Source organism: Monodon monoceros, unplaced genomic scaffold, assembly GCF_005190385.1.
Source record: "Monodon monoceros isolate NGI ecotype Baffin Bay Population unplaced genomic scaffold, NGI_Narwhal_1 Super_Scaffold_3, whole genome shotgun sequence".
NCBI lineage: Eukaryota > Metazoa > Chordata > Mammalia > Artiodactyla > Monodontidae > Monodon > Monodon monoceros.
This window is the reverse complement of record NW_021703780.1, coordinates 23,791,303-23,814,240: the sequence shown is the minus strand read 5'-3', so window position 1 is coordinate 23,814,240 and position 22,938 is coordinate 23,791,303. Positions and strand designations below refer to the sequence as shown.

Genomic DNA, 22,938 nt, shown 5'->3' with positions numbered 1-22,938 from the left:
CCATCTTCCTATCGAGGATATTTACATGGCAAATAAATTCATGAAAAATTGCTCAACATTTTTAGTCAGAGGGGGAATTCAAATTAACCGTAATATGACATCGCTGCACACTGCCCAGAGTTGTTAAAATGAAAAAACCACGCCAAATCAGTTGCTGGCAAGAATCTGGGCTAATTATCTCTCATATATTGCTAGTGGGAGAGTAAATTGATTCAAATACTTTGAAAACGTCTTTGGTGGTAACCAAACATTCACTCACCAGCATTTCCACTCTTAGTTATATACTCAATAAATATGCGTGCATATGTGTGCCAAACATATGAAAATATTATTCATAGCGGCCCGATTTGTAAAATCTGGATATAACACAAATGCCCATGAACAGTAGAGGACGAGAAATGTGGTCTATTCCTATAATGGAACACCACGAGAATAAATAAATTACAACCACACACAGCAATGGGGTGAGACCCGGTGACATAATGTTGAGTGAGAGAGCCAGACACAGGGGGGCATCCACTGCATAATTCTTTCCAATCAGAAACTGGCAGAACTCACCTATGTATGGCGTTAAAAATCAAGATAATGATTACTCTGAGGGGTGGGGTGGGCAGGTTCCTTTATGACTGAATAGGATTCAAGAGGGTTTCCTGGGATGCTGGAAAGGTTACGTGATGTGAGTGTTGTTTACCCCAGTGTTCACTTGGTGAAAATCCACTGCGCACTTACGAGCTGCCCACTTCTCTGTGGGTGTTGTCCTTCATGAAAGTATGATTTTCTTGGATTTTTGAAAGAATTCTTTCTAAGAATTCTTAGAATAACATAGAATTCTTCTTACTGAAAGCCCTCAGAAATGCTGAATTGAAAACAAATCACTACAATTTTTAGAAACTCAAGGAAATACATGCCTGTGATTCAGATATAAAGAAGAGACGCTAAAGAGAGAGCAGTGAGCCCGGGAGCCGACACAAGAATAGTTTGGGGCTTTTGCCTTGTTGCAGCCGAGAAAGCAACATGGGGCACCAGCAGCTTTACTGGAGCCATCCGAGAAAATTCGGCCAGGGTTCTCGTTCTTGCCACGTCTGCTCAAACCGGCACAGTCTGATCCGGAAATACGGCCTCAATATGTGCCGCCAGTGTTTCCGCCAGTACTCGAAGGACATCGGCTTCATTAAGTTGGACTAAGTGTGAACTTCTTGAATGGGTCATCACGCATATCTACCTTCCTCAGAAACAATACTAACTCTTCGTATATAAAATAAAAATTTTTAAACTTAAAAAAAAAAAAAAAAAAGAATAGTTTGGGGAATGGCCATCAAGCCAGGAAGTAGGAATCAAAACCCAAGCAGACTCTCTCCTCAGCATCAACATGTGGATCCAAGACAGTGAGGCCCCATCCCAGCCGCTCCTCCTGTCCAGCTAAGGGAACGGGGCCGCAGGGTGCAGAGCAGACTTGGAGCAGGTCTGGGGTGGACGAGGGCTCAGCCAGAGGTGGAGCGTGTTCTCTCCGTCTCCCTTAGAGGGAGCAGGGCTTGGACGCGGGCTTCACTGGCTCTGTGCTTTCTCCCCCAGGGGCCCCAGCCGTGAACGTGACCCACAGCCAGGACTTGGAGGGCACAGTCAACCTCACATGCTGGGCTTTCGGCTTTTTTTCCCCAGAATATCTCAGTGGCCTGGTTTCCAGATGAGGAACCCATGTGCCGGCATGCCCAGCAGACCTCCGTGACCATAAGTGTTCTCCAAGGAGAGGAGCAGCGGGTCTAGTGTCACGTGGAACACAGCGGGAATCACAGTGCACATCCTGTGCCCCCTGGTGAGCCTGGGGTGATCCTGGAGGGGGTTGCGACCTTGGGAGGGTCAGAGGCCAAGGCCAGGGAGAGGAGAGCAAGCCTGTGGCTCTGGGGTGCCTGGGTTATATATAATAAGTCCCTCTTTCAGGAGAGACCCTGGTGTATCAGAGTCAATAGTGGACCATCCTGGGTGTTGCTGACTTTGCTCTTGTTTTTATCATCGGGCCTTGTGTCCTTTGCTACTCGAAGAAGAAGAAGAAGACAGCATCAGCTGTGGGGAGCCCAGGTGAGAAATCTGGGCGCGGGTGGGGATGGGAGGGGCTCTGCCTGGGATGTAGGGTCCCCCTCGTGTCCCTCTGCACAGATGTGAGAGGATGACAAGCCTCTGTTCCAAGAGTTGGACATTGGGGTATTTGTGAGGGGAATGGGAGCCACGTCTGCTCTAACCCCTTGGTTCTGCCTAAAGCCAGGGCCAGGCTGGGGCCCTTAGTGTCCGGCGAGGTCTTCTCCTTGCTCTGGGTGAGACTGGGTGGCAGTGAGAGTTGCAACTCCCTGCTCCGTTCTGATTTCTGTCCACTCTCAGGCTCGTCAGGCCTCATCTGGGGGGATGTGTTGGATCATGTGCTGGTTGGGAGGGTCTAGAGGTGATCATGGATTGATTCAGAGGGAACCTGCATGCAGTAAAGTGTCTATGACTGGGTTGGGTTACAAACTGAGGAAGAATTCAGATGGAAGGCGATGGCTCTTATCTCTTCCTGAATTTCTATTCCCCAATTTTTTAGCCCTTCTTAAAAATCCAAGGAAAAGAACCACAGGCTCAAACTAGAGGTCAGTGGATGGTGCTGGAGCCCTGGCCGCGGTGTCCCTTTGGGTGGCCCCACTTAAAAAGAGATGTTTACATCTCTGGGAAGGCACAGTAAAATATGTATGATCTGGTGGGGAGGTGTTAAAAACTGAGGAGGAATTCAGACGAAAGTCCTGAAATCTGGAGAGCCTGAGAAGGGGGTATCCCTGAGAGCATACAAGGGTTTCCCACCCAATTAACTCATTTTTACTGGTCATTTTTTCTTTTACCTTTTCCCCCAGAACTTGTGAAGCTACAAGTCCAGTGATAACACAGATGGCACCAACAGACTGTAATGTCCCCCTTCAGCTGCGAATCAGTCTCCTTGGTCAGCTCCCCACTCCACTGATTCAACTAGGGGAGCTCAGAATCTGCAGCCAGGTGACCAGGATTCAACTCACTGCTCTGGTCTTCCTAGCACTTTCCCTCTTTTTTTTTTTTCTCACGGATTAGAAGAATTACATTAAAAAAAATTTTTTTAATTCAGTTTTTTGTTGTTAAAGTATAGTTTATTTACAGTGTTGTGCCGGTCTCTGCTGTACAGCAAAGTGACTCAGTTATACACACAGAGACATTCTTTTATATATATATATTCTTTTCCATTATGGTTTATCATAGGATATTGAATATAGTTCCCTGTGCTATACAGTAGGACCTTGTTGTTTATCCGTCCTATATATAATAGTTTACATCTGCTAATCCCACACTCCCGGTCCTTCCCTCCCCCACCCTGCTCTTCCTTGACAACCACAAGTCTGTTCTCTGTGTCTGTAGCACTTTCCCTCTTGATGCCTCCGTTTCTTCATCTGAGAAGTGATGAGGACATTGCAGCACTAACCTCTAGGACAGGGTTTCTCACCATTGGCACCATTAACTTATTGGGCCAGAGAGTTCTTGGCTGTGGCGGGCTGTCCCGTGCCTTGTGGGATGTTTAGCCGTAGCCCTGGCGTCTATCCGCTAGAGGGCAGTATTTCCTCACTTTACAACACCTGCTTCTGCCAAGTTAGACAACAAAAAATGATCCAGACATTTCAGAATGTCTCCTGGGGTCCAAATCTCCCACGATTAGGTCCCACGGAGGTGCGGCCAGGCCAGGAGCTCTGCTTGCCTGGGTCTCCTCTGGGTCCAGGGCAGGGTTAGGTCAGGCATTTGCCCACCTGGGTAGGTGAGCTCGTCTTTTGCTTTGCTCCAAATAAGGCCTTTGCCCCCCTATTTTTTTGTCCTGAAGACTTCTATCCATCTTTAAAACAAATCAATTCCCCCTTATCTCTGCATTCAATGAATCCTTCCCCACACTTTCTTTCGCTGCCTTCTGGTCTGTATCAATTCAATCCTAGTAACTGGCATATTTGACATACATGATACATGATATTGCCCTAAGTAGTTCTGATTCCTTTAAGGCAGAGAATGTGTTCTCGATTCTGCTATCCAGAGGGCCTAATTTAGTTTATTTTACTTTACTTCACGAGGATGTTTCCTCTCCTCTTTAAAATATGGACAGCACTTGAATTACTGGGCACTTCTTTTTGACCACATGGCTTGTGGGATCTTAGTTCCCCGACCAGGAATTGGACCTGGGCCCAGAGCAACGAAAGTACCGAGTCCTAACCACTGGACCGCCAGGGAAGTCCTGAATTATGGGCACTTTATTCCTTCATTCAATGTGCACTTATTGCACACTGTATCAAATATGTGGCATGATATTGTCTCAAGGATCTCATCAGGTAAATAAACTATATTAAAGATGCTGTAAACTGTATACATGTACTTTATGTCCAAGGAGATTCATGTCCTGCAGTCTTTCTAAGGAGTACCTCTGTGTGGTTTCTCATCAATGTCTGTATGGTATTTCTTTTTTCCATCCTTTTACCTTCAACATTTCTGTAACCTGCTACTGACATTGTGTCTTTTGTAAACAGCATATTGGCTATTCATTTATTTTTACCCACTTGACCATCTTTGTCCTTCATTGTAGTGTTTGAGTTCATTTACGTTTAATGTGATTACTGACACACTTGTGTTTACTACCACCTGGCCACTTACTATCTTTAATTCATTTATTCTCTGCTTCATTGTTTTTCTTTGTTGCCTTCTTTTGGATTATCCAAAAACTTTTCAGTATTGTAGTCAATTAGCTTTCTAGTTACACATTCCTTTATTTTTCCATTAGTTACCCTAGAAATCACAGTATTAATTTGAGACTTATTATATGATCACTTTCATAACTTTTTGGCCTAACCATCAGACAAACCAAGGGAAGAAGAGGCACTCTGACTCTGAGACGTAATGGGATGGAAGTAGGAGAATCAGAAGACAGAGCTGTAGATGCACGCCTGCCAAACGTCAGGCTGCGGGCACTGAGTCGCCTGCCATCCAGAGGGGATGGGTGGGATTGGAAGGCCCCTGTGGCAGCTCTTTCCCTTGTTTCCCTCCCCAACCAGGGAAGGCAGGACCCACTCTACCCAGTGCCCTGTGCATATTCCATTCTCTCTGAGGCATCGGGACTTTTGTTTCTGGTGCACATGAGGCAGAATCTTCCGGGCACCAGTATGGATTTTAAACACCTGTGAGTCTGAAAGGACGACAGGTTTTTGTTTGTTTGTTTTTATTGACCATGGGTTTTTCTGCAGCTCTTTGCTAGCATTTGCCAGCCCCTGTGCCTGGGCTGATTTGAATACTCTTTCTTCCTGTGCCACTTCCCCTCCCACTTCCCCTTCCAGCCTTCCACCACCCTTGGATGAGTGGATTTTTCTAATTCTAGCTGTTGTATTTTGTGGACCTGTTATTCTTGTTTTTCTGTGAAGTACCTATATTGGACGTGAGAGGTAAAGGAGAATCTGTTGCTCCTGGTCACTCCCTTTATACCCATCACTGTCTTGTTTCTTGTAACTCAGGTTAGATTTTGGCCTCTTGCTCCACTGCCTGAAGAGCTGGGACAGGAGGAGAGATCTCACAGCCCGATCTGCTGGGTTTTGAGGAATGATTTTCTTTCTTCCCCTTGAACAGGAAAAAGCTTTTTTCACTAGTACATTTAAAGTTCCCCAACTATAGGGAAGTACCAGTTTTGGACAAATGCCACTCCAACGCAGAATGGTTGGAGAACCTGAACTTTGAAACTCTGGAGGTCTGAACTTTACTGTTGGCCATTGCTGGGTCTGTCTGGTATTTCCAAGGAATATTGGGTGTTGCAAATAGGAACTGAAGGGGTAAACTTATTAAACCCATTAAACCTGTGGGGGAAAATCAGTTGTAGATGCAGAGGCATCTGAGGCCTCTTCCTCTTGAACCCCAGCCCCAAAGACCCTCTCCTGCTACGGCTGTACCTGGCCTAGAACTGAGATGCTCCAGACCCAGCCGAAGGTCACCTCCCTGGTCACACCGGGGTCATGCGCAGTGACCTGAGGATGATCTGGGTTCTGAGGCTTGTCTTTAAAAAGGAATCCACTATTTTGCCTGTGCAGTGAATATTTATTACAAGTTTTTATATATCATGCCTGTTCTTTGCTAGTGCACTCCAGTATGCTTTTAGGGAACTACGATATACCACCTGGATACAGCCAGGAGGGCTGTTGATCAATACTGATTGCTTCTTTTAATGAAGGAGTGGACAGCAGGCCCAAGCTAGACCGACTGGATATGCTGTCACGGGAATGTGAACCCTGAGCTAGTGCAAGAGTGTGAACATTGTGCAGTATTATATTTTTTATCTCGATGGTCGTTCGTTAATGAGACAGGACCAGTAGTTGCTGCCCCTGTCCCAGCACTGCCCTGGCCCCCACCGGCCCTGAGCCTTACTTCTTCGGCTGCACCTAATGAGCCTATAATCTATATCCGTTATTCCCAACACATTCCCTTTTCCCACAGAGTAAGACAGCTTTTGTTTTTTACAAATAACCCAACTGATTACTTCACAAAGTACACAATGCTGTGGGGGTGTGACCTCAGATATACAGAGATGTTATTGGACAATTTTTATCTTAAAAATAGGAAAAATGATGAGTGATTGAAAAAAACCCACATGTTTATTACCTGTTCCATATAATTCCTAGTGTCAGGTGGAACTTGTAGGGTTGTGAAGAGGTTTTCCAAATGAAAATCTAACAGATGAGTATATGTGATCCTTGTAGAATTTAAAGCATATAAGTGAAAGCAAACACAAGATTCGTCAGGAACATAAAATACATGTTAAATAAGTATTCAATGGGACAAGCAGGTTAGCTCAGGGCCACGACTTTTTAGGGGGAAGAACTCAAGGGGAGTTAACAGTCCCTTTTTCCAGCAGGTTAATACCTACAGGCCATGAGCTCTCATGTGCTAGTAGAATCTGAGGGACCCACTCTCATTTACCACCATGACCTTGGTCTCTAGGCTTACGCTCTGATACACATCCCACGAAATGAACATAGGTCCCTTTTAAGTGGTTGTCCAGCCTGTGTTTGTCCATCCTGATTAATGGAGACCTCATCACCTTCTGGCTTTGGAGATTGTTCTTCTTCATGAATATCTGTAGCTATTTCCTCTCCCTTTCACTTAGACATAACCCATGGGGCCATATAGAATAAGCCTAATGTCTGTCATTTTTCCAACATTTATTCTTATAATTGAAGACACACATCTTGTCTTTAATTTCACAGAATCTGCATAATCTCGACATCCTAACTGTTCTTTGTCTACTCTCTAGGTTCTGAACCGCTTGTGGAGCATCACTTATATTTCCTGTTATTCTCATAGAACACGTCACCTGGGGGCTTTGCTCTCTGGCTTCTGGTTGGGTTTGCCATTAGCAGGCACTGCAGGAACCACTGTGTGGGAGGAGAGAATCCAAGGCATTGATGGCCACTCTCTCCTCCAGGGCTGCGCTACAGTAATGCCTACATTCCTCTCCCTTCATTCCTCTCCCTATCACTTGTTCGGTGACCCCTCTCAGAGGCTACAGCTCTGCTGGGTTCTAGAAACAAATTCCTTCTGCTGTCCCTTCAGTCTAGAGGTGGTAACAGCTTCCGGCTTTTTCTAGTTCCGGGACCTCTGCCTTCTATTGCTATTAGCTGCCTACAGCTCTGTAAATAGCATGGTCATTACACTCTCTCCACTTATCTCTTTGATTCGGCCGTTTCCTTCCAGGACCCTACCAGATTTGGGGCACTCAAAGGGATAAAATATCAACAAGAATTTACTCATATTACAACATTGACCCATCATACTAATGACAAATTTGGCTTACTGTAATATAGTGAGTTAAGAAGTGCTCTGGTGACAGTGCTAGAAGGAAGGCAGGGCAGAAAGAGTCTGGTAATTAATGTGTGAAATTCAGAGACCTCATGAGCAGCTGCTGCCCTGCTGTCTTCTCTCTCTCCCTCTGTCTCTCTCTGTTTCTTCAAAAGAAGAAAGAAAAACATGGAGCAGTGCCTCCAAATTTCAGCCAAACTATTCATCAAGCCGAAGAATAATACACTTTGAAACATGCAACATGTACTTCAAACATATGCTGATAAGAAACTACTAAAATATTAATTCCACCAAAATGAGAGAGGGTATAAAACAGAGAAAGTGTGCACATCCATGTTCATTGCAGCATTATTCACAAAAGCCAAGAGGCAGAAGCAAACTGTGCATTGACAGATATATGGGTAAAGATTATGTGATATATACATATAATTGAATATTATTCAGCTTTAAAAAGGAAGGAAATCTTGTCATTTGCTACAGCATGGATGAACGCGGAAGGCCTTATGCTGAGTGAAATAAGCCAGTCACAAAAAGACACATACTGCATGAGTCTACTTACATGAGGGGTCTAAAGCAGTCAAAACTCTTAGAGACAGAAAAGAGAATGGTGGCTGCCAGGGCTGGCGGGGAGAGAGAATTGTCGTTTTTGTTCAGTGGGTATAAAGTTTCAGTTTTGCAAGACGAAGAAGTTCTAATGCTCTATTGCACAAAAATGTGCATATATTTAACACCACTGTACTGGACATTAGAAAATGGTTAAGCTGGTAAATTTTCTGTTATATGGTTTTTTACTACAATAGAATTAATTAAGCCTAACTCATTGAGAAACAAAACACATTACTTCCTTAATTAAAATGTATTAGTAAGGCCTATATTAAAAAAAGAGAGAAAGGTGTAGGCTACAGAAAACTGGACATACAACACAGGAGAAAGACAAAGGGAGATCCTTTCTGCCTCATCTATCATCCATGAACCGGCAGAATCAGCATCATACATACTGGGTAGAAAACCAAGCTCACAGGTCCCATCCTTGACATCCTTACGCAGTCTGCATTTTAGCAGGATGCTCAGGTGGCTCCACAGCACTTTACTTATTTAAAAAAAATGTTTATTAGAGTATAGTTGATTTAAAATGTTGTGTTAGTTTCAGGAGTACAGCAATGTGATTCATTTCTACATATACGTATATCCACTCTTTTTTTCTTTTTTAGGTTCTTTTCCCATATAGGCCATTACAGAGTATTGAGCAGAGTTCCCTGTGCTGTACAGTATCCACAGCACTTTAAAGCACTGCCCAGATGGTGGTGGAGGGACATCCTGGGAGGGTGGCTCTGCTCCAGATGTAGAAGATTCCAGTCCAGGTGGGAGCACATCAGAAGGGCCCAGGAGGTTATCTCCAAAAAGGAAAAAGTGATAGAATGCCCAGAGTATCCTCACTTCTTGAAAGAATCATATAAATATGAGAAACATCAAAGTTCAATTAGTGAGAGCTACATAGGAAAGAATCAGACAAAAACAAAGGCAATTATTAACTCAGGGAGAACAAGAGGCTGTGCAGAAAGTGAGAAGTAGTAGTTTACACGAGTGTATTAGTCATGCAAAAGGAAAAGCTGAATGAACTAAACATGATCACTATATAAATAAACTGGGAAAGTGAAGGAATGGGAAGCGTGAAAGAAAGCAATGACTATTAACTATTGCTTCAGCCACTGTGTGATGCGACAGACAGTGGCTGTGGCAGAAAAATCAAGCATCAGTTCTAACAAGGCATTTTGTTTAGAGACTTGGAAGTAAAAGCCAAAAGAATCAGCTAAAAAATATGGAAAGTGGTCACCTCTGGGAAGGTAGAAATTGAGGAGAATCAGAGAGGACTACAATAATAGTCTATTTCACAAGAAAACTAGCACAGATATTTGACCTCTTAATTTACAGATTAAATTAACCACACTGGGAATTCCCTGGTGGTCCAGCGGTTAGGACTCAGCACTTTCAGTGCTGTGGGCCCGGGTTCAATCCCTGGTCGGGGAACTAAGAGCCCGCAAGCTGTGTGGCACGGCAAACAAACAAACCACAAAAATGAACGAGTATGAAAGTTTATGCTTAATGACAACTGAGTACAACAAATGACACTTGAGAGCTGACTAAAATGCAAGAATACTCGAATGGAAACATGCAGCCACAAGTGTGTGAATGACATCAACCCTGAATAAAAACATGAAAGAATACGTCAGTATGCACCTATCTGGATAAACAGATGCATGAATGAATTCTCTTTCCCTGTTACCTTACTGGGCACCCTGTGGACCAGGCACGGAGGGAACAGTATCTGACTAGAGCCCCTCATTATCCTCTTGCTTCCAGGCAGGTCCTGCTGCAGAAAGCGCTCCCGTCAGCTGCCTCGAGTCTGTGGGAGGCGCCCCCTAGTACACAGCAGTGCTTTACCCGGGTGGGGCTAAGGTTGTCCTGAACAAGAAGAGCACCACTCACCTGTGTGCCCCAAGACCAGAAGTCAGGAAGGACTGAGGATCAGATGGAGAAATCTCACCGCTCCATCTGCCCTGCAGAAATCAGTCTGAACTGGTGGAGACGCTGATGCTTGATTGATTCCTCCACCTTCTGGGTTCCTTTACTCTCTCACCTCCGCCCAAGGGTCCCCAGCAGTCACATCACCCTAGAAACAGACCGATCCCTATTCCTCATAATCAGGAGACCCCAAAGCCCTGTCCCTGTCCCCCTCCCGTGATATCACCCTTCAGCTCTGCTCTGCTCCATCACATAAAGGTTACAACTGTTCAGGGGAGATTCCCCCACCCAGGGTCAGCCCCTGAACACTGGCCCCAGGTGCATTTTCTCCCAGCCCTTTGTGCTTTGCTGTGAATCTGTCAGTCACTGGGAGCTGGAGGGGAGAGAGAGGTGGAGGATTTTTAGTGCTGCGTCAAGGCAGAGAGATAGACCTCTCCTTCTCCCCAGAATCTTACTCGCTGTCCCTTCCCAGACACGTGAAATAAAGCACAGACCAGACATGCGCATTTAAAGAGCAATTAAAACTCCTAATGTGAAATTATACAGATATTGCAGACATGAAGTAATGCATATACACGTGTGACAGGGTGTGAAGGGAACCTCAAGTTTCCAGAAATCTGCTATTAGTCATTTTGGGAGAAGCCACAGTGAGGAAACTTACTGATAAAGCTTATTTGTAATAATTGAATTATTATCCGTGTATTCTATTATAACATAAAAAAACAAAAATAGAGTTAGTGACTAGTGTAGCACAGCTGCAGCCACCTCATATATAGGAACGGTTTTAATCGTCCCCACCACAACTGGAAATAGACACTATTTTTCTCATTTCATAGATGAAGAAACTGAGGCATCAAGAGGGAAAGTGCTTAGGGACATAGAGAACAGTCTAGTGGTTGCCAAGGGGGAGGGGGGTGGGAGAGGGATGGAGTGGGAGTTTGGGATTAACAGATGCAAACTGGCATATATAGGATGGATAAACAACAAGGTCCCACTGTATAGCACAGGGAACTATATTCAATAACCCGTGATAAACCATAATGGAAAAGAATACGAGAAAGAGTGTATGTATATGTATGACTGAGTTACTCTGCTGTACAGCAGTAATTAGCGCAGCATTGTGTTCATTATTCAACTATACTTCAATAAAAAATAAATTTAAAAAAGAGGGAAAGTGCTATATTGTAAATCAACTACACCTTAAAAAAATAACAAATAAAACATAAAAATAATAAAATAAATAACAGAACACACACAAAAGGGAAAGTGCTAGTAAGACCAGAAGAGGGAGCTGAATTCAGGGCTCTGGCGGCAGATTCTAAGCTCCTCCCGTGGAACTGATGGACACAGGGTCTGACAACGAGGACTGAAATCCCAGTTGTGTAAGGCCATTATGGTCACTTGGCTGCATCTGGCATTGACCCAGGTCTTGTAGGCTAACGGCTCTGGGGAAAAGGAAAAACCAATAAACAAATGACCAACTGGCTGCAGAATATTGCTCTTTATTCCCTCTGAGATTCTCCTTCAGTTGCTCCAAAGTCAGGTTCTGCCTTTCTCTGAGGGAAGAAAACACCGTGCCTATTTTGCTCCCTTTTTGCCCAGCCCTTGCTGGGCTCCTCCCCTGACTCCCCAACATCATCACCTGTCCCTGCTTCCACCACCCTCCACGACAGGGACAAAGGTCGGCAGGACGAAAGGACAAGATCCAGGAGTGGAAACCCAAAGCCCTCCCGCCTTAAGCCCGGACCCATCCCCGAAACAGTGCGAGGCTCCGTCACAGACGGGTCCCGACTCTGCGTTCCTCCAGGCCTGGGAGTGGACACACACGCAACTCCTTCCTCTCCTCCGTTCTCGGGCCTCCTCACCTGCACAAGCACCTGTTCTACTGCCCGGCTCCACCTCAGGCCCTGACCTCCACCTGCAGCGCAGCCTCCTGCCCACCTCCAGCCCTGAGCCAGCAGCTCCTAACTGGAAAGCCCATTGGGAAGCCCAGGTGACAGCAGCCCCATCTAGAAAAACTGGGCTGCCACAGGCCCTGCCCCTGACCTGCCCCTGGAGCACCCCTGGCTTGCAGAGGCCTGGCCTTCCCTGCTCCTTCCTGGTTAACTGGCTCCTGGAATCCCAGCTCCACCCCAAGTGCTGCTGCTAGGCTGAGGCTACACAGTCCCTCCTGCCCTGTTCCAGGCAGGGATTCAACCAGGACCACCCTCCCTTCCTGTAGGGATCTGCTGCTCAATGTGGATGCGGGGGACACCCCTAGCCCGAGGCTGTACCTGGCCCCCTCTGCACCCTGCGACTGCCACTGCCACCCTCCACCTCTGCCCCATTTGAATTCCTCTTTCATTTAATATGCACCGCAAGATCAGTATTGGAGGAAATCCTACTGAGCTTTGCCACCTGAAATCATAAACATTTTTATTGGACATCAAAAATTTAAAAAGTAATTTTGAGAAGTTAGCACATGATCTTCACACTGTTTTCCCAGCAAATGCTCCAGTGACATACAAGACAACCATTTCTGCTCCAAGGGAACCAGAACTCACGTTCCCTGGGGGTGGGGGGGGTGGGGAGGGGTCGGGGGTGCCCCAGGTGAGAACAGGAGCAACTACAGAGCTGCCTGGTCCCCTGCTCTGGGTGCTGCATGGACAGAGCCTCTTGCTGTGGGGCAGGGTGACTAACCATCCCTGTATGCCCAGGCTGAAGGCCAAATGATAAGGGAATTAGGCTCATGGATGAGAAACCACATCCCCAAGCATGCCAGTGACACAAAGAGGTGGCATCAACAGAAGGAGCTGAGTCTCTGCACACGCCACCCTTTCACTGTTCCACGCTCTGCCTTTGCTCTTTGCCAAACACAAAGCTCTGCTGCTCTTTTCCTCTCCCCTCAAGCAACCTGATTATGGGGAAATCAATGTGACCATCCCCTTCTCCAAATCTACAGGGCAGTGACCACCATGAGCAAGGGAACTGGCTCAGGGAGGACAGGGTGAGACCACAGAACGCAGACCCAGTGCCCTCCTCTAAAGAGCCCTTGGACTGTGTCCTGAGGGGCTGGACAGGAAAGAACCTGGAGGTAAGATAAAAGCAGTGACCCCAGGTGTCCAAGGATTGGCTGGTCTCCTCTCCCTAAATGGTCAAGCGGTATCTGCTCACTACTCCTCCATATTAAGGAAATCCCAGCAAGCATGGGGGCAAGTGATGGGAACTTGAGAAGGAGGCAGGCTGGGGGTGACCAAGAGGAATCGAAACTCAGAAGACAGCTCATGGAGGAGGAACTGGAGAGGTTGCAAAACATCTCTAAGTGGGGCCTCACAAGGGAGCATCACAGGCAGGGCTCTGGCACCATCCACTGAACCCTAGTTTGAGCCTTATGGTTCTTCTACTTGGATTCTTAATACTGGCTGAAAAATTGGGGGAGAGAAACGCAGACAGGAAACCACCTTTCCTCTGAACTCCTCCTCAGTTTTTAACCTCTCCTCACCAGGTCACAAACACTTTACTTCAGGTTCCCTCTGATTCCAGGATCACCTAGACCCTCCCAACCAGCACATGATCCAACACATGCTCCCCAGACAAGCCCTGGTGAGCCTGAGAGTAGAGAAAAAGAGATGAGAACAAAAGGAGCTGCAACCCTCACTGCTGCCCAGTCTCACCCGAGCAAGGAGAGGCCTCGCTGGACACTAAGGGCCCCAGCCTTGCCCTGGCTTTGGGCAGGACCAAGGGCTTAGAGCAGATGTAGCTCTCATTCCCCTCACAAATACCCCAATGTCCAGCTCTTGGAACAGAGGCTTGTCATCCTCTCACATCTGTGCAGAGGGACACGAGGGGGACCCTACATCCCAGGCAGAGCCCCTCCCATCCCCACCCGTGCCCAGATTTCTCACCTGGGCTCCCCACAGCTAATGCTGTCTTCTTCTTCTTCGAGTAGCAAAGGACACAAGGCCCGATGATAAAAACAAGAGCAAAGGCAGCAACACCCAGGATGGTCCACCATTGACTCTGATGCAACAGGCTCTCTCCTGAGAGAGGGACTTATTATATATAACCCAGGCACCCCAGAGCCACAGGCCTGCTCTCCTCTCCCTGACCCTGGCCTCTGACCCAGGGTCACAACCCCCTCCAGGATCACCCCAGGCTCAGCAGAGGGCACAGTGTGTGCACTGTGATTCCCGCTGTGTTCCAGTGGCACTGGGACCGCTGCTCCTCTCCTTGGGGAACACTTTTGGTCACCCAGGTCCACTAGGCCCCGTTCCCATCAGGCAGGGCACCCCCAGACCGCTGGGCCTCCTGGCTCATGGGTTCCTCATCCCAAAACCAGGCCATGGAGATATTTTGGGGAAAGAAGCCGAAAGCCCAGCATGTGAGGTTGACTGTGCCCTCTGAGTCCTGGCTATGGGTCACGTTCACGGCTGGGGGCCCTGTGGGAGAAAGCACAGAGCCAGTGAGGCCCGGTGCCAAGCCCTGCTCCCTCTAAGGGAGACGGAGAGAACACGCTCCACCTCTGGCTGAGCCCTGGTCCACCCCAGACCTGCTCCAAGTCTGCTCTGCACCCTGGGGCCCAGTTCCTTCAGCAGGGCAGGAGGAGGAGCTGGGATGGGGCCTCACTCTCTTGGATCCACGTGTTGAAGCTGAGGAGGGGGCCGTGCAGGGTGGGCTCCTGGGGACCAGGAGGGAACTTTCTGGGACAGGCAGGCTGGGAGCCAGGGGCGCCCACCCCGGTCTAGGGGCTTCCTCTCCTGCCTGACACCCCTCTTCCCTGGTACAGATTCTGTCGGAGGGCCCACTGCTCCCCTGGATGATTGTCACTGGTGCGGTTCATTCCCCTCCCCACCTGCCCATCTTTCTACAGTGGATTTAACAGAGCAGGAAATTGCAGGACACCACGCCAGCAGAGCAAATGTGCACCCAGAGGACAGGAAGGGTCTCCATGTGCAGAGTCACGGCGGGGAGGCTCTAGGGGTCTGGGGGAGAGGAAGGGCCCTGGCCCAGGAGCAGTACCTGTTCTCTCCCTGAAGCCTGTCCAGGATTCCAGATACCCCCGCAGTCTTCCACAAAGCTCTCCCTGCATGTGGGCCTGGTAATACTTGCTTTGAAAGCCATCTGTGTCCCAGGACTTCTCCATTTCCATGGCCAAGTTCCGAGCCAAGGACTGGGGCACTGTACATCCATGGGTCTCTGGGTGACAGGAGAGGAGGAGCTCCCCATCATAGTAGCGAAACCTGAAGCCCCAGGCATGGTTGTCTTCTCGGATTTCACAGCCCAGATCTCCTGGAGGGAATTCACACCTGCAACCCACCCCACCAGCAGTGACTCCTCCAGTCCCTGCTGTCCCTCTGTCCTCACACCCAAGTGAGAAACTCCAGCCAGAGGGCACCCTCCCTGCTCCCCTCCATGTCTTCCCAGGGCTGCTGAGTCATGGCCACCCCCCTGCTGAACTCACAGACCCCTATCCTCTGGCCCCTGCCCCCAAATCCAGTGAAAGGCCTCACAGCACTCTTGGACTCTCCCCACTCTCACCTCCTTTCTCCTCCTGCAGGGCCAGGATTTCTGCTAGAAGCTCTCTGAGGTCCTTCCACGTCTCTGTCAAGTCCTTGGACTCTGTGTCCCACGTCTCAGCTCCCAGCTCTTCTGCCCACAGCCCCTGGGGTTCTACCCTGCCTGTCTCACAGTCATAGCGCAGGAGGGCCTGGCCATCCAAGTGTCCCCCAGCGAAAAAGCTGGACTGCACAGATCCATCCCGGGTCAGCGCCGCGAGGTTGTAATGAAGACTGTGATCCTGGGGAAGGGGGAGCCGCAGATGAAAGAGCTTTCCGGAAACAAGCGCACATCAGATGTTTAGCAGACAAGCTCTGCTGTCCTGACCCGCTCCAGGACTGAGGGTGCAGGGCACGCACATGCACAACGGACCACAGTGAGGGCTTTTCCAACGCAGGGGAAGAAGAAAAAGAGAAGGGAAGCAGAGGGGAATGCAGGAGTGCAGGGAGGGGTGGAGATGGGCAAACACGCAGGACAAGTGCCAGGACAGGGAGGCACCGGCTCCCTAAGGGTCCAGGCAGGAGGCCAAGGGGAGAAGTTGGCCTGCAGGGGGCAAGGGAGAGGCAGGAAGACCAGGGTGAGGGGAGGTGGAGTCAGAGGGGAGGGAGGGGCAGTGTCGGGCCCAGGATCAGAGGCATCCCTGGTCAGAGGCGGGTCAGGTGAGATGGAGAGCGAGGGCTGCTGCCCGTGGGGCAGGCTCATCATGGACAAGGTGGGCTCAAGGGAGGGTGAGGCACGAGGCAGAGGGGCCTGAGGGGCTGGGCTGTGGCCCTAAGGGAGTGGAAGGTGGGCCAGTACCCCTGGTGGAGGTGAAGCAGTGGGTCTGGGCCCAGAGTGCAAGAGGCATGGGGAGGCCCCAGGTGGGGAGGTGGCTGGACCTGCCAGTGTCCCCTGGGAGAGGTGGGTGTTGGGGGCCTGAGTCAGTGCCATGTGCCCAAGGGTCATGGAGAATTAGAAGGAGGGTTGGCAAGAGAAAATAGAACTGAAAAGCCAAGGTGCACATTGGGAGGGACCTGCATGGTGGGAGTGGTTGGGGGCAGGTCACACCTCCACAGAGGGTGTGGGTCAGGCAGGCAGCACAGAAGGGCAGGGCTAGGGGAAGACCCCCTGTAGGGAAAGGCCAACTGACCAAGTGGCATCAACAAGGATTTTGGATACATGGTTGAGGTAGTGAGAGCCCACTGGGGTCAGTGAACCCAAGAGAGGGTGATGAAGGCCAAGGAGGTGGGCAGTTGGACCAAGGGTAGTATTCCTACTGGGGAGGGAGGAAGGGCAAGGGGCTGCAGAGGAGACAGTGGTGAGGGTGGATTGGGGGGCAGGGGATGAGCATGCCTCAGGGGTGACTCTGGGGGACCTTGGGTTAGGGTGAAGACAGGAGAGGAGGGGTGCTCTGGTTGAGGGAGGGTGAGGATGGCGTGGTGATTCCTGGGAGGAAGCTTGTGATTGATGAGAACGTGGTGATGGCCCCAGGCACTCAGGCAAGGAGTGGAAGCTGGGCAACGTGCCATGGGGGTAGGTGCAGAGGGACCAGGGCAAGTGGAGTCCAGCACCTGAGGCCTGGAGAGTGGAAGCCTCCAGAGGGTGACGTTTGGGATGCAGGAGTGGGGAAGGGGCAATGCTGGGTGAAAGGTCCACAGTTAATGAGGGCCAAGAGCTGGTGCCTGCACTGGGGCAGAGGTAGGAGGATGGGTGCCAAGACCGGGGGAGAGGTCCTCCCACAGGGGCTGTGCACTGTGCTCAGGGTACAATTGTCAAGGCCCATCACCACAGCTCCCCCTGGTGATGAAACTAGTGGGGATGTAGGGAATTCATACTGGGCAAAAGTGAGTGTGGGCAAAAGTCAATCGCAGAAATGTAAGGTCAGTGAAAGCTGGGGGAAGGTAGGAGCCATACAGGTGACTGATTCTTGCAGGTAAAGATCCATGAGGGACGAGAGGATGAGGGTGAGGACGCCCTAGGAAGGGATCAGAGAACCGCAGGGAGGAGGGAACAGCAGGGGGGGTGAGGGCAAATCCTGAGGGGGTGCAAGAGATGGCAGGGGAGGAGGCAAGGAGAGAATCAGGGGTGGGAACAGGGGCACAGCAGAAAATAAGAATTAACATTGGTGGGGGGGGCAGTGGAGACCACAGAAATCACAGGAAGAATCCCTTGGCTCCAAAACGGTCAGACCCTAACTTCTCTCAGTGAAAATAATGAATAAACAATCTATAATAAGAGTAGAGGGTGTGATGAATTGGGAGATTGGGATTGACATATATACACTGATGTGTATAAAATGGGTGACTAATAAGAGCCTGCTGTATAAAAAAATAAATAAAATAAAATTCAAAAATTCAAAAAATAAAATATAGTAAAAAAAAAAAAAAAAGAGTAGAGTGTTTTATTTGAGCCAAATTAAGGACTAGCCGGGAAGACAGCTTCCCAGATAACTCTGAGAAACTGCTCTGGAGGAGCAGGGTTTTCAGCACAGCTGTTTTTTGTTGTTGGTGTTGTTTTTCTGGGGGGGTAGTTTTTTGGCTGCCTCGCACCAGAATCTTAGTTCCCGGACCAGAGATTGAACTCCGGCCAACGGCAGCGAAAGCTCTGAGTCTTAACCACTGGACCGCCAGGGAATTCCCCTTCAGCACAGTTTTATAACTTGTCAGAACAAACATTAAACAAGTCAGGGCTACATTTCTCCAAGGTTTAAAAAAAACAAACAGACCAGCACGTACACGTGCAGCACATACAGTACGGCCTTGGCACCTGGGAAGGGAGTCTTATCATCAAAGGTGAACCAGCGTTGGAGTCCCAGGAAGAGGGGCATTTAGTCTTTATTTTTAACATGGACATTCTTTACTTCTGGCCAATGTGCCCTTTTCCTTTAATAATTAAAGCAGATGTACAATGTATGTCTGACAGGCCACAAAGAGGCAAGTTACTTAGCCCAAAATTCAACTTAGTTCATGTATAGGTCAGAATGACTTTTCTGTATCTGAATATGGGAAAACATTTTTTGTCGCTTCCCTCAGTGAAAGCCAGGATCGGCCACGGTGCCCACAGCGGTAGGAAGTGTGGTTCAGGGCCCTTGGGCCCTTCCTAGAGCTCCAGTCACTAGAAGGAGACCCTCAACTCCAAGGCCTGGGGCCCTTGAGCGCTGCCTGCCTGGAAGCCCCCTGATTCCCGAGGCCAGAAACGGGAAAAGGGCAGAGCTGAGAACAGGAGGAGAGGACAGCGCTCAGGGGCCTAAGAGGGCACCCCACACACCGGTGGCAAGTGGCCGCCTGAGCGTCGGACCTCCAAGAGCCCTTGATCGCCTCTGACGGGAGCAACCCGGGCTTGGGGGCAGCCTTCCCACCCAGGGCAGTCAGAGGACGCGGATGTGTGAGGAAGAGGAAAGCAGGGAGGGCGGGTGCAGCAGGGGGAGCAGAGGGTGGGAGTTGGAAAGAGACTGAGAAGCGGGAACGTGCTGTGGTGGCCACAGGCCGCGAGCCGCTCCCGGCCCCTCCCCGACCTCACCCCGCCCCCTACTCCCCCCACTCCCCCGCCCCCACTCCCCACCCCGCTGCACCGCAAGTGAGACGGTCCCCGCGACGCTCACCGAATCCCACCCGGACCCTGAAACCGCCCCAGGCTCCCGGCTGAGGACCTCAATGAACGCCACTCACCAGCGGCGGTAGCCGGGAGCACAGAAAGGGCAGCGCCGGCTAGAAACGGCAGGAGAATGAGAAGCCCTGGCAAGCCGCGCGGAGCTGGACCGCTGGGTGGAGCTGTTTCTCCCCGGGAGATGCCGCCTCCTGGCCTGTGGTCGTTTCACTGACCGGCCCTGCTCCGTTCCTTTGCAACTTGCTTCTCCTTCCTCGCCGCTGCGCCTCCTTCCTTCTCGCTTGCTCTCCTTATTCTCCTTTTCTTTCCTTCCACTCTCACCCTCAGCGGTTTAGGGGTTTTAGCTGTGCTGGCCCAGGACCTGGGGATTTTATCTTTTGTGTGGCAGCTTCTAGAGGGCCTATCGCTGAGGCTGAGATGTGAGGCCGTGATGAGGATGACGGAGGAGAAAACGGGGCGTCCTCTCAGCTCGCTGCCTTGGGGCCTTCTCCGCAGGGACCCCTTAGGCTAACGCCCCTCCTGGAGTCTTAACCACTGGACCACCAGGGAAATCCGCGGGTTGAATTCCTGGGCTTCTGCACCCATCTTCTTAAAAGAGAATGGTGTATCTCTTCAGAAGGGACTTCATCCAGGAAAAGTAGGTGGATTACTCTCAGGGCCTGGAAAATACTGATGTTTCTTCTGTTTTAATGATGTTTTCCACCACCTAAACTCCTTAGGAAACCCATTGAGGTGAGAAATGTCTCTCATTAAAAACAATCCAGATAACTTCTCCAATAACCACCTGCATTGGCCCTTTAGCTCTCCCCGCTGCTGAGGACCCATCCCCGGATTATCTTCTAACATCCATCAGTTCCGCTCTCTCTGGTGACAATCTGCAGGAACATTCCATTTTTTTGATGCTCCAGTGATTCTCAGCTCTTCACAAACAAACTAGACCAGAAAATTGCAGAGTCTTGTGCCTCAAGCATTGGCTTGGATTGGACTCAAAGCACTTCCTCTTCAAAGGGCAGCACCTTGAAAACTATAAACCTGTTTTGTTAGTCATGATGGAAAGACATTTCTGGAGTTTCAAGTACCAAATCTACCTGAGGAAAAAAAGTGCGTTGACTCCTGGTTTTGGCAACGTACTACAGTACGTGAGATGCTTTCATTGGGGTAAGATGGCTGTAGGTTGTGTGGGACATCTCTGAACTATTTTTGTAGTTTTTTTGGTGAGTCTAGAATTATTGCAAAATGAAAAGAAGGAGGAGGAGGAGTGGGGGGAGGGGAAGAAAAGGAAGAAAAGGAGGAGGATGAGGAGGGACATTAAAAAATGTCCTTAATGAGAAATTGAGAACATTCCAGGAAAAGGGACTCTTTATTCCTGAGGTTTGGCCCCAACTCTATTGTGGCTTCTGACCTTAGTAAGCTGGATTAGTGAACATGTCTAATCGCAATGACTCTTTGCCTAGACAAGAGGCACGGTTGTGTAGAAGCCCGCCTCACCATGCCCTGTCACATGTCCCATGAGTCCTTCACTCTTGGGCCTTCAAAAGAGGGGCGAAGTGTCCCTCACCAGCAGGAGGGGGCTCTGAGTAATTCCCATGGACCAGCCTTAAAGAGTGATTTTGCCTGGAGTATGTTTCACACTTATCTCCCTCAGGACCCCAGCAGGGCCATTGGAGCTCGTAGGTGACTGATGGAGGATTTTGGGATTTAGGATCTTGATTATGTCAACTTTGAAGACTTGCCCAACATCTGGCACAGTCTGGAAGATGACATCAAGGAGGGTATACGCAGAACCCTGGGAATTGGAGAGTTGAGTCACTTGAGAGTCTGAAAGTTCAAGAGCAGCTGCCTTCTCTTGGGCACAAACCAAGATTGAGGGGATTGAAAATACGTTGAATCTCCTTGGTCCCCACAGGCACAAGCTTATTTGTGACCGCAGCTGCTTCATTGGCACGAAGCTAAGGAAGCCTTGGGTTTCTGCAGGGTGTAGAGGAAAGCAGCAGATGGAAAGGTGGAGAATATAGGGCCCTGAAATTTATTTGATATCTGCTAGAAATGCGAGGTGCCGCATTCACTAAAAAGTGTAAGGATACCAATCTCAGGATACCAGGGGAAAGGGATAAATGACGACAACCTGTAATATGTTGTCAGGAAAAACTGAGAGGCATATACATTTAGGAGAGGTGTCCTTATCATACATTTGTAAATTTTCCAAGATGTGGGAATGTTTCAGACACGACTTTTAAAGAAACAACACAGTCTGCATGGATGGTGGAGCTTATTTTTTAAACCCAGTATATGTCTTACTGTATATTATCTCCCAAATGTGTTTTTGCTCATTTGACTATTTTAAATTTTTACCAAATTTATACATGTATATAATTTTAAAAGGAAGAAGACTTATAACAAAAAGCTGTGGTCCTTATTACCACTTTCCCAATCTTTAGTTCTCTTTCGCTAGATGCAAACATTTCAATACTCAGTTGGCTTTTATCTTCCTATTTTTAATAACAAGTTGTATCAGTCAGGGTTGAGTGAAGGAACCAGAGATTATTCTAGGTTTATTAAACAGGAAGGGATTTTACAAAGGCTGTTAGGAGCTTTTGAAATCTTTAGAAGGGCTGAAGGAGCAAGTTCTCAGCTGAGCCTTATGGAATGACAGCCAGAACAATGTAGATATATTTGGTGTTCCTTTAATGGCTTGTATATAAATTTATCACTAATCTGTCACCAAATTCTCCTTCAACAGTGTAGTTTTCCTCTCCATTCAAATGCATGACAATTAATCAATTTTATCTTTTCCTTGGACATAGACTTCTGTAGCCAGGTGAAGTAATTCTCTTTATTCCTGAGGCCTTGGCCCCAAACTCCTGTTTCAATATGGACCTGTTGATCCCTTATTGTCCCACATAGGTGCCTCTTGGGATGTTCCTTTAGCATTTGTATATATATATATATAAAGCATTTATATATAGAGCATTTATATATATATAGCATTTATATATATATATACATAAAACATTTATATATATAGCATTTGTGTGTATATATATAGCATATTTATATATACACATAAATATATATATACATATGTACAAATATATATACAAATGTATATATACAAATTGTAATATATATACAAATATATATAATATATATACAAATATATGCAAATATAATACATATCTATTATGTATACAAAAAATATATATAAATATATACATATATATATATAAAATGATACTGTTTAACACCTGAAGACGACAAATTATTCTGGATTAGACATTTGTGTATATAAAACAATACTGCTTAACACCTGAAAATGACAAGAGAAACTCTGGAACTTTTTTGACCCAGGGACAGGAAAGAATGACCGGACCATTTGTTGCCATGGACACTGTTTCCACAGCTGCATTGCTGTTTTGACTGTCATTACATGTAGTT

The 22,938-nt window shown here is 48.2% G+C and overlaps 1 protein-coding gene and 1 pseudogene across 2 annotated transcripts; one reads left to right on the top strand and one right to left on the bottom strand.

Annotated features, from left to right (window-relative positions):
* Positions 1-710: 710 nt before the first annotated feature.
* LOC114907195 lies at positions 711-1,294 on the top strand (annotated as a pseudogene). Its single transcript, XR_003796690.1, has one exon. The product of XR_003796690.1 is annotated as a 40S ribosomal protein S29 pseudogene (transcript).
* A 9,448-nt stretch (positions 1,295-10,742) lies between these two features.
* Positions 10,743-20,293, bottom strand: LOC114907532 (MHC class I polypeptide-related sequence B-like). The gene is given in 8 exon segments (XM_029243267.1): positions 10,743-10,756; positions 14,485-14,565; positions 14,568-14,801; positions 15,382-15,645; positions 15,648-15,668; positions 15,901-16,159; positions 19,566-19,604; positions 20,288-20,293. Coding segments are annotated over 8 exon segments (918 nt in total).
* Between the last annotated feature and the right edge of the window lie 2,645 nt (positions 20,294-22,938).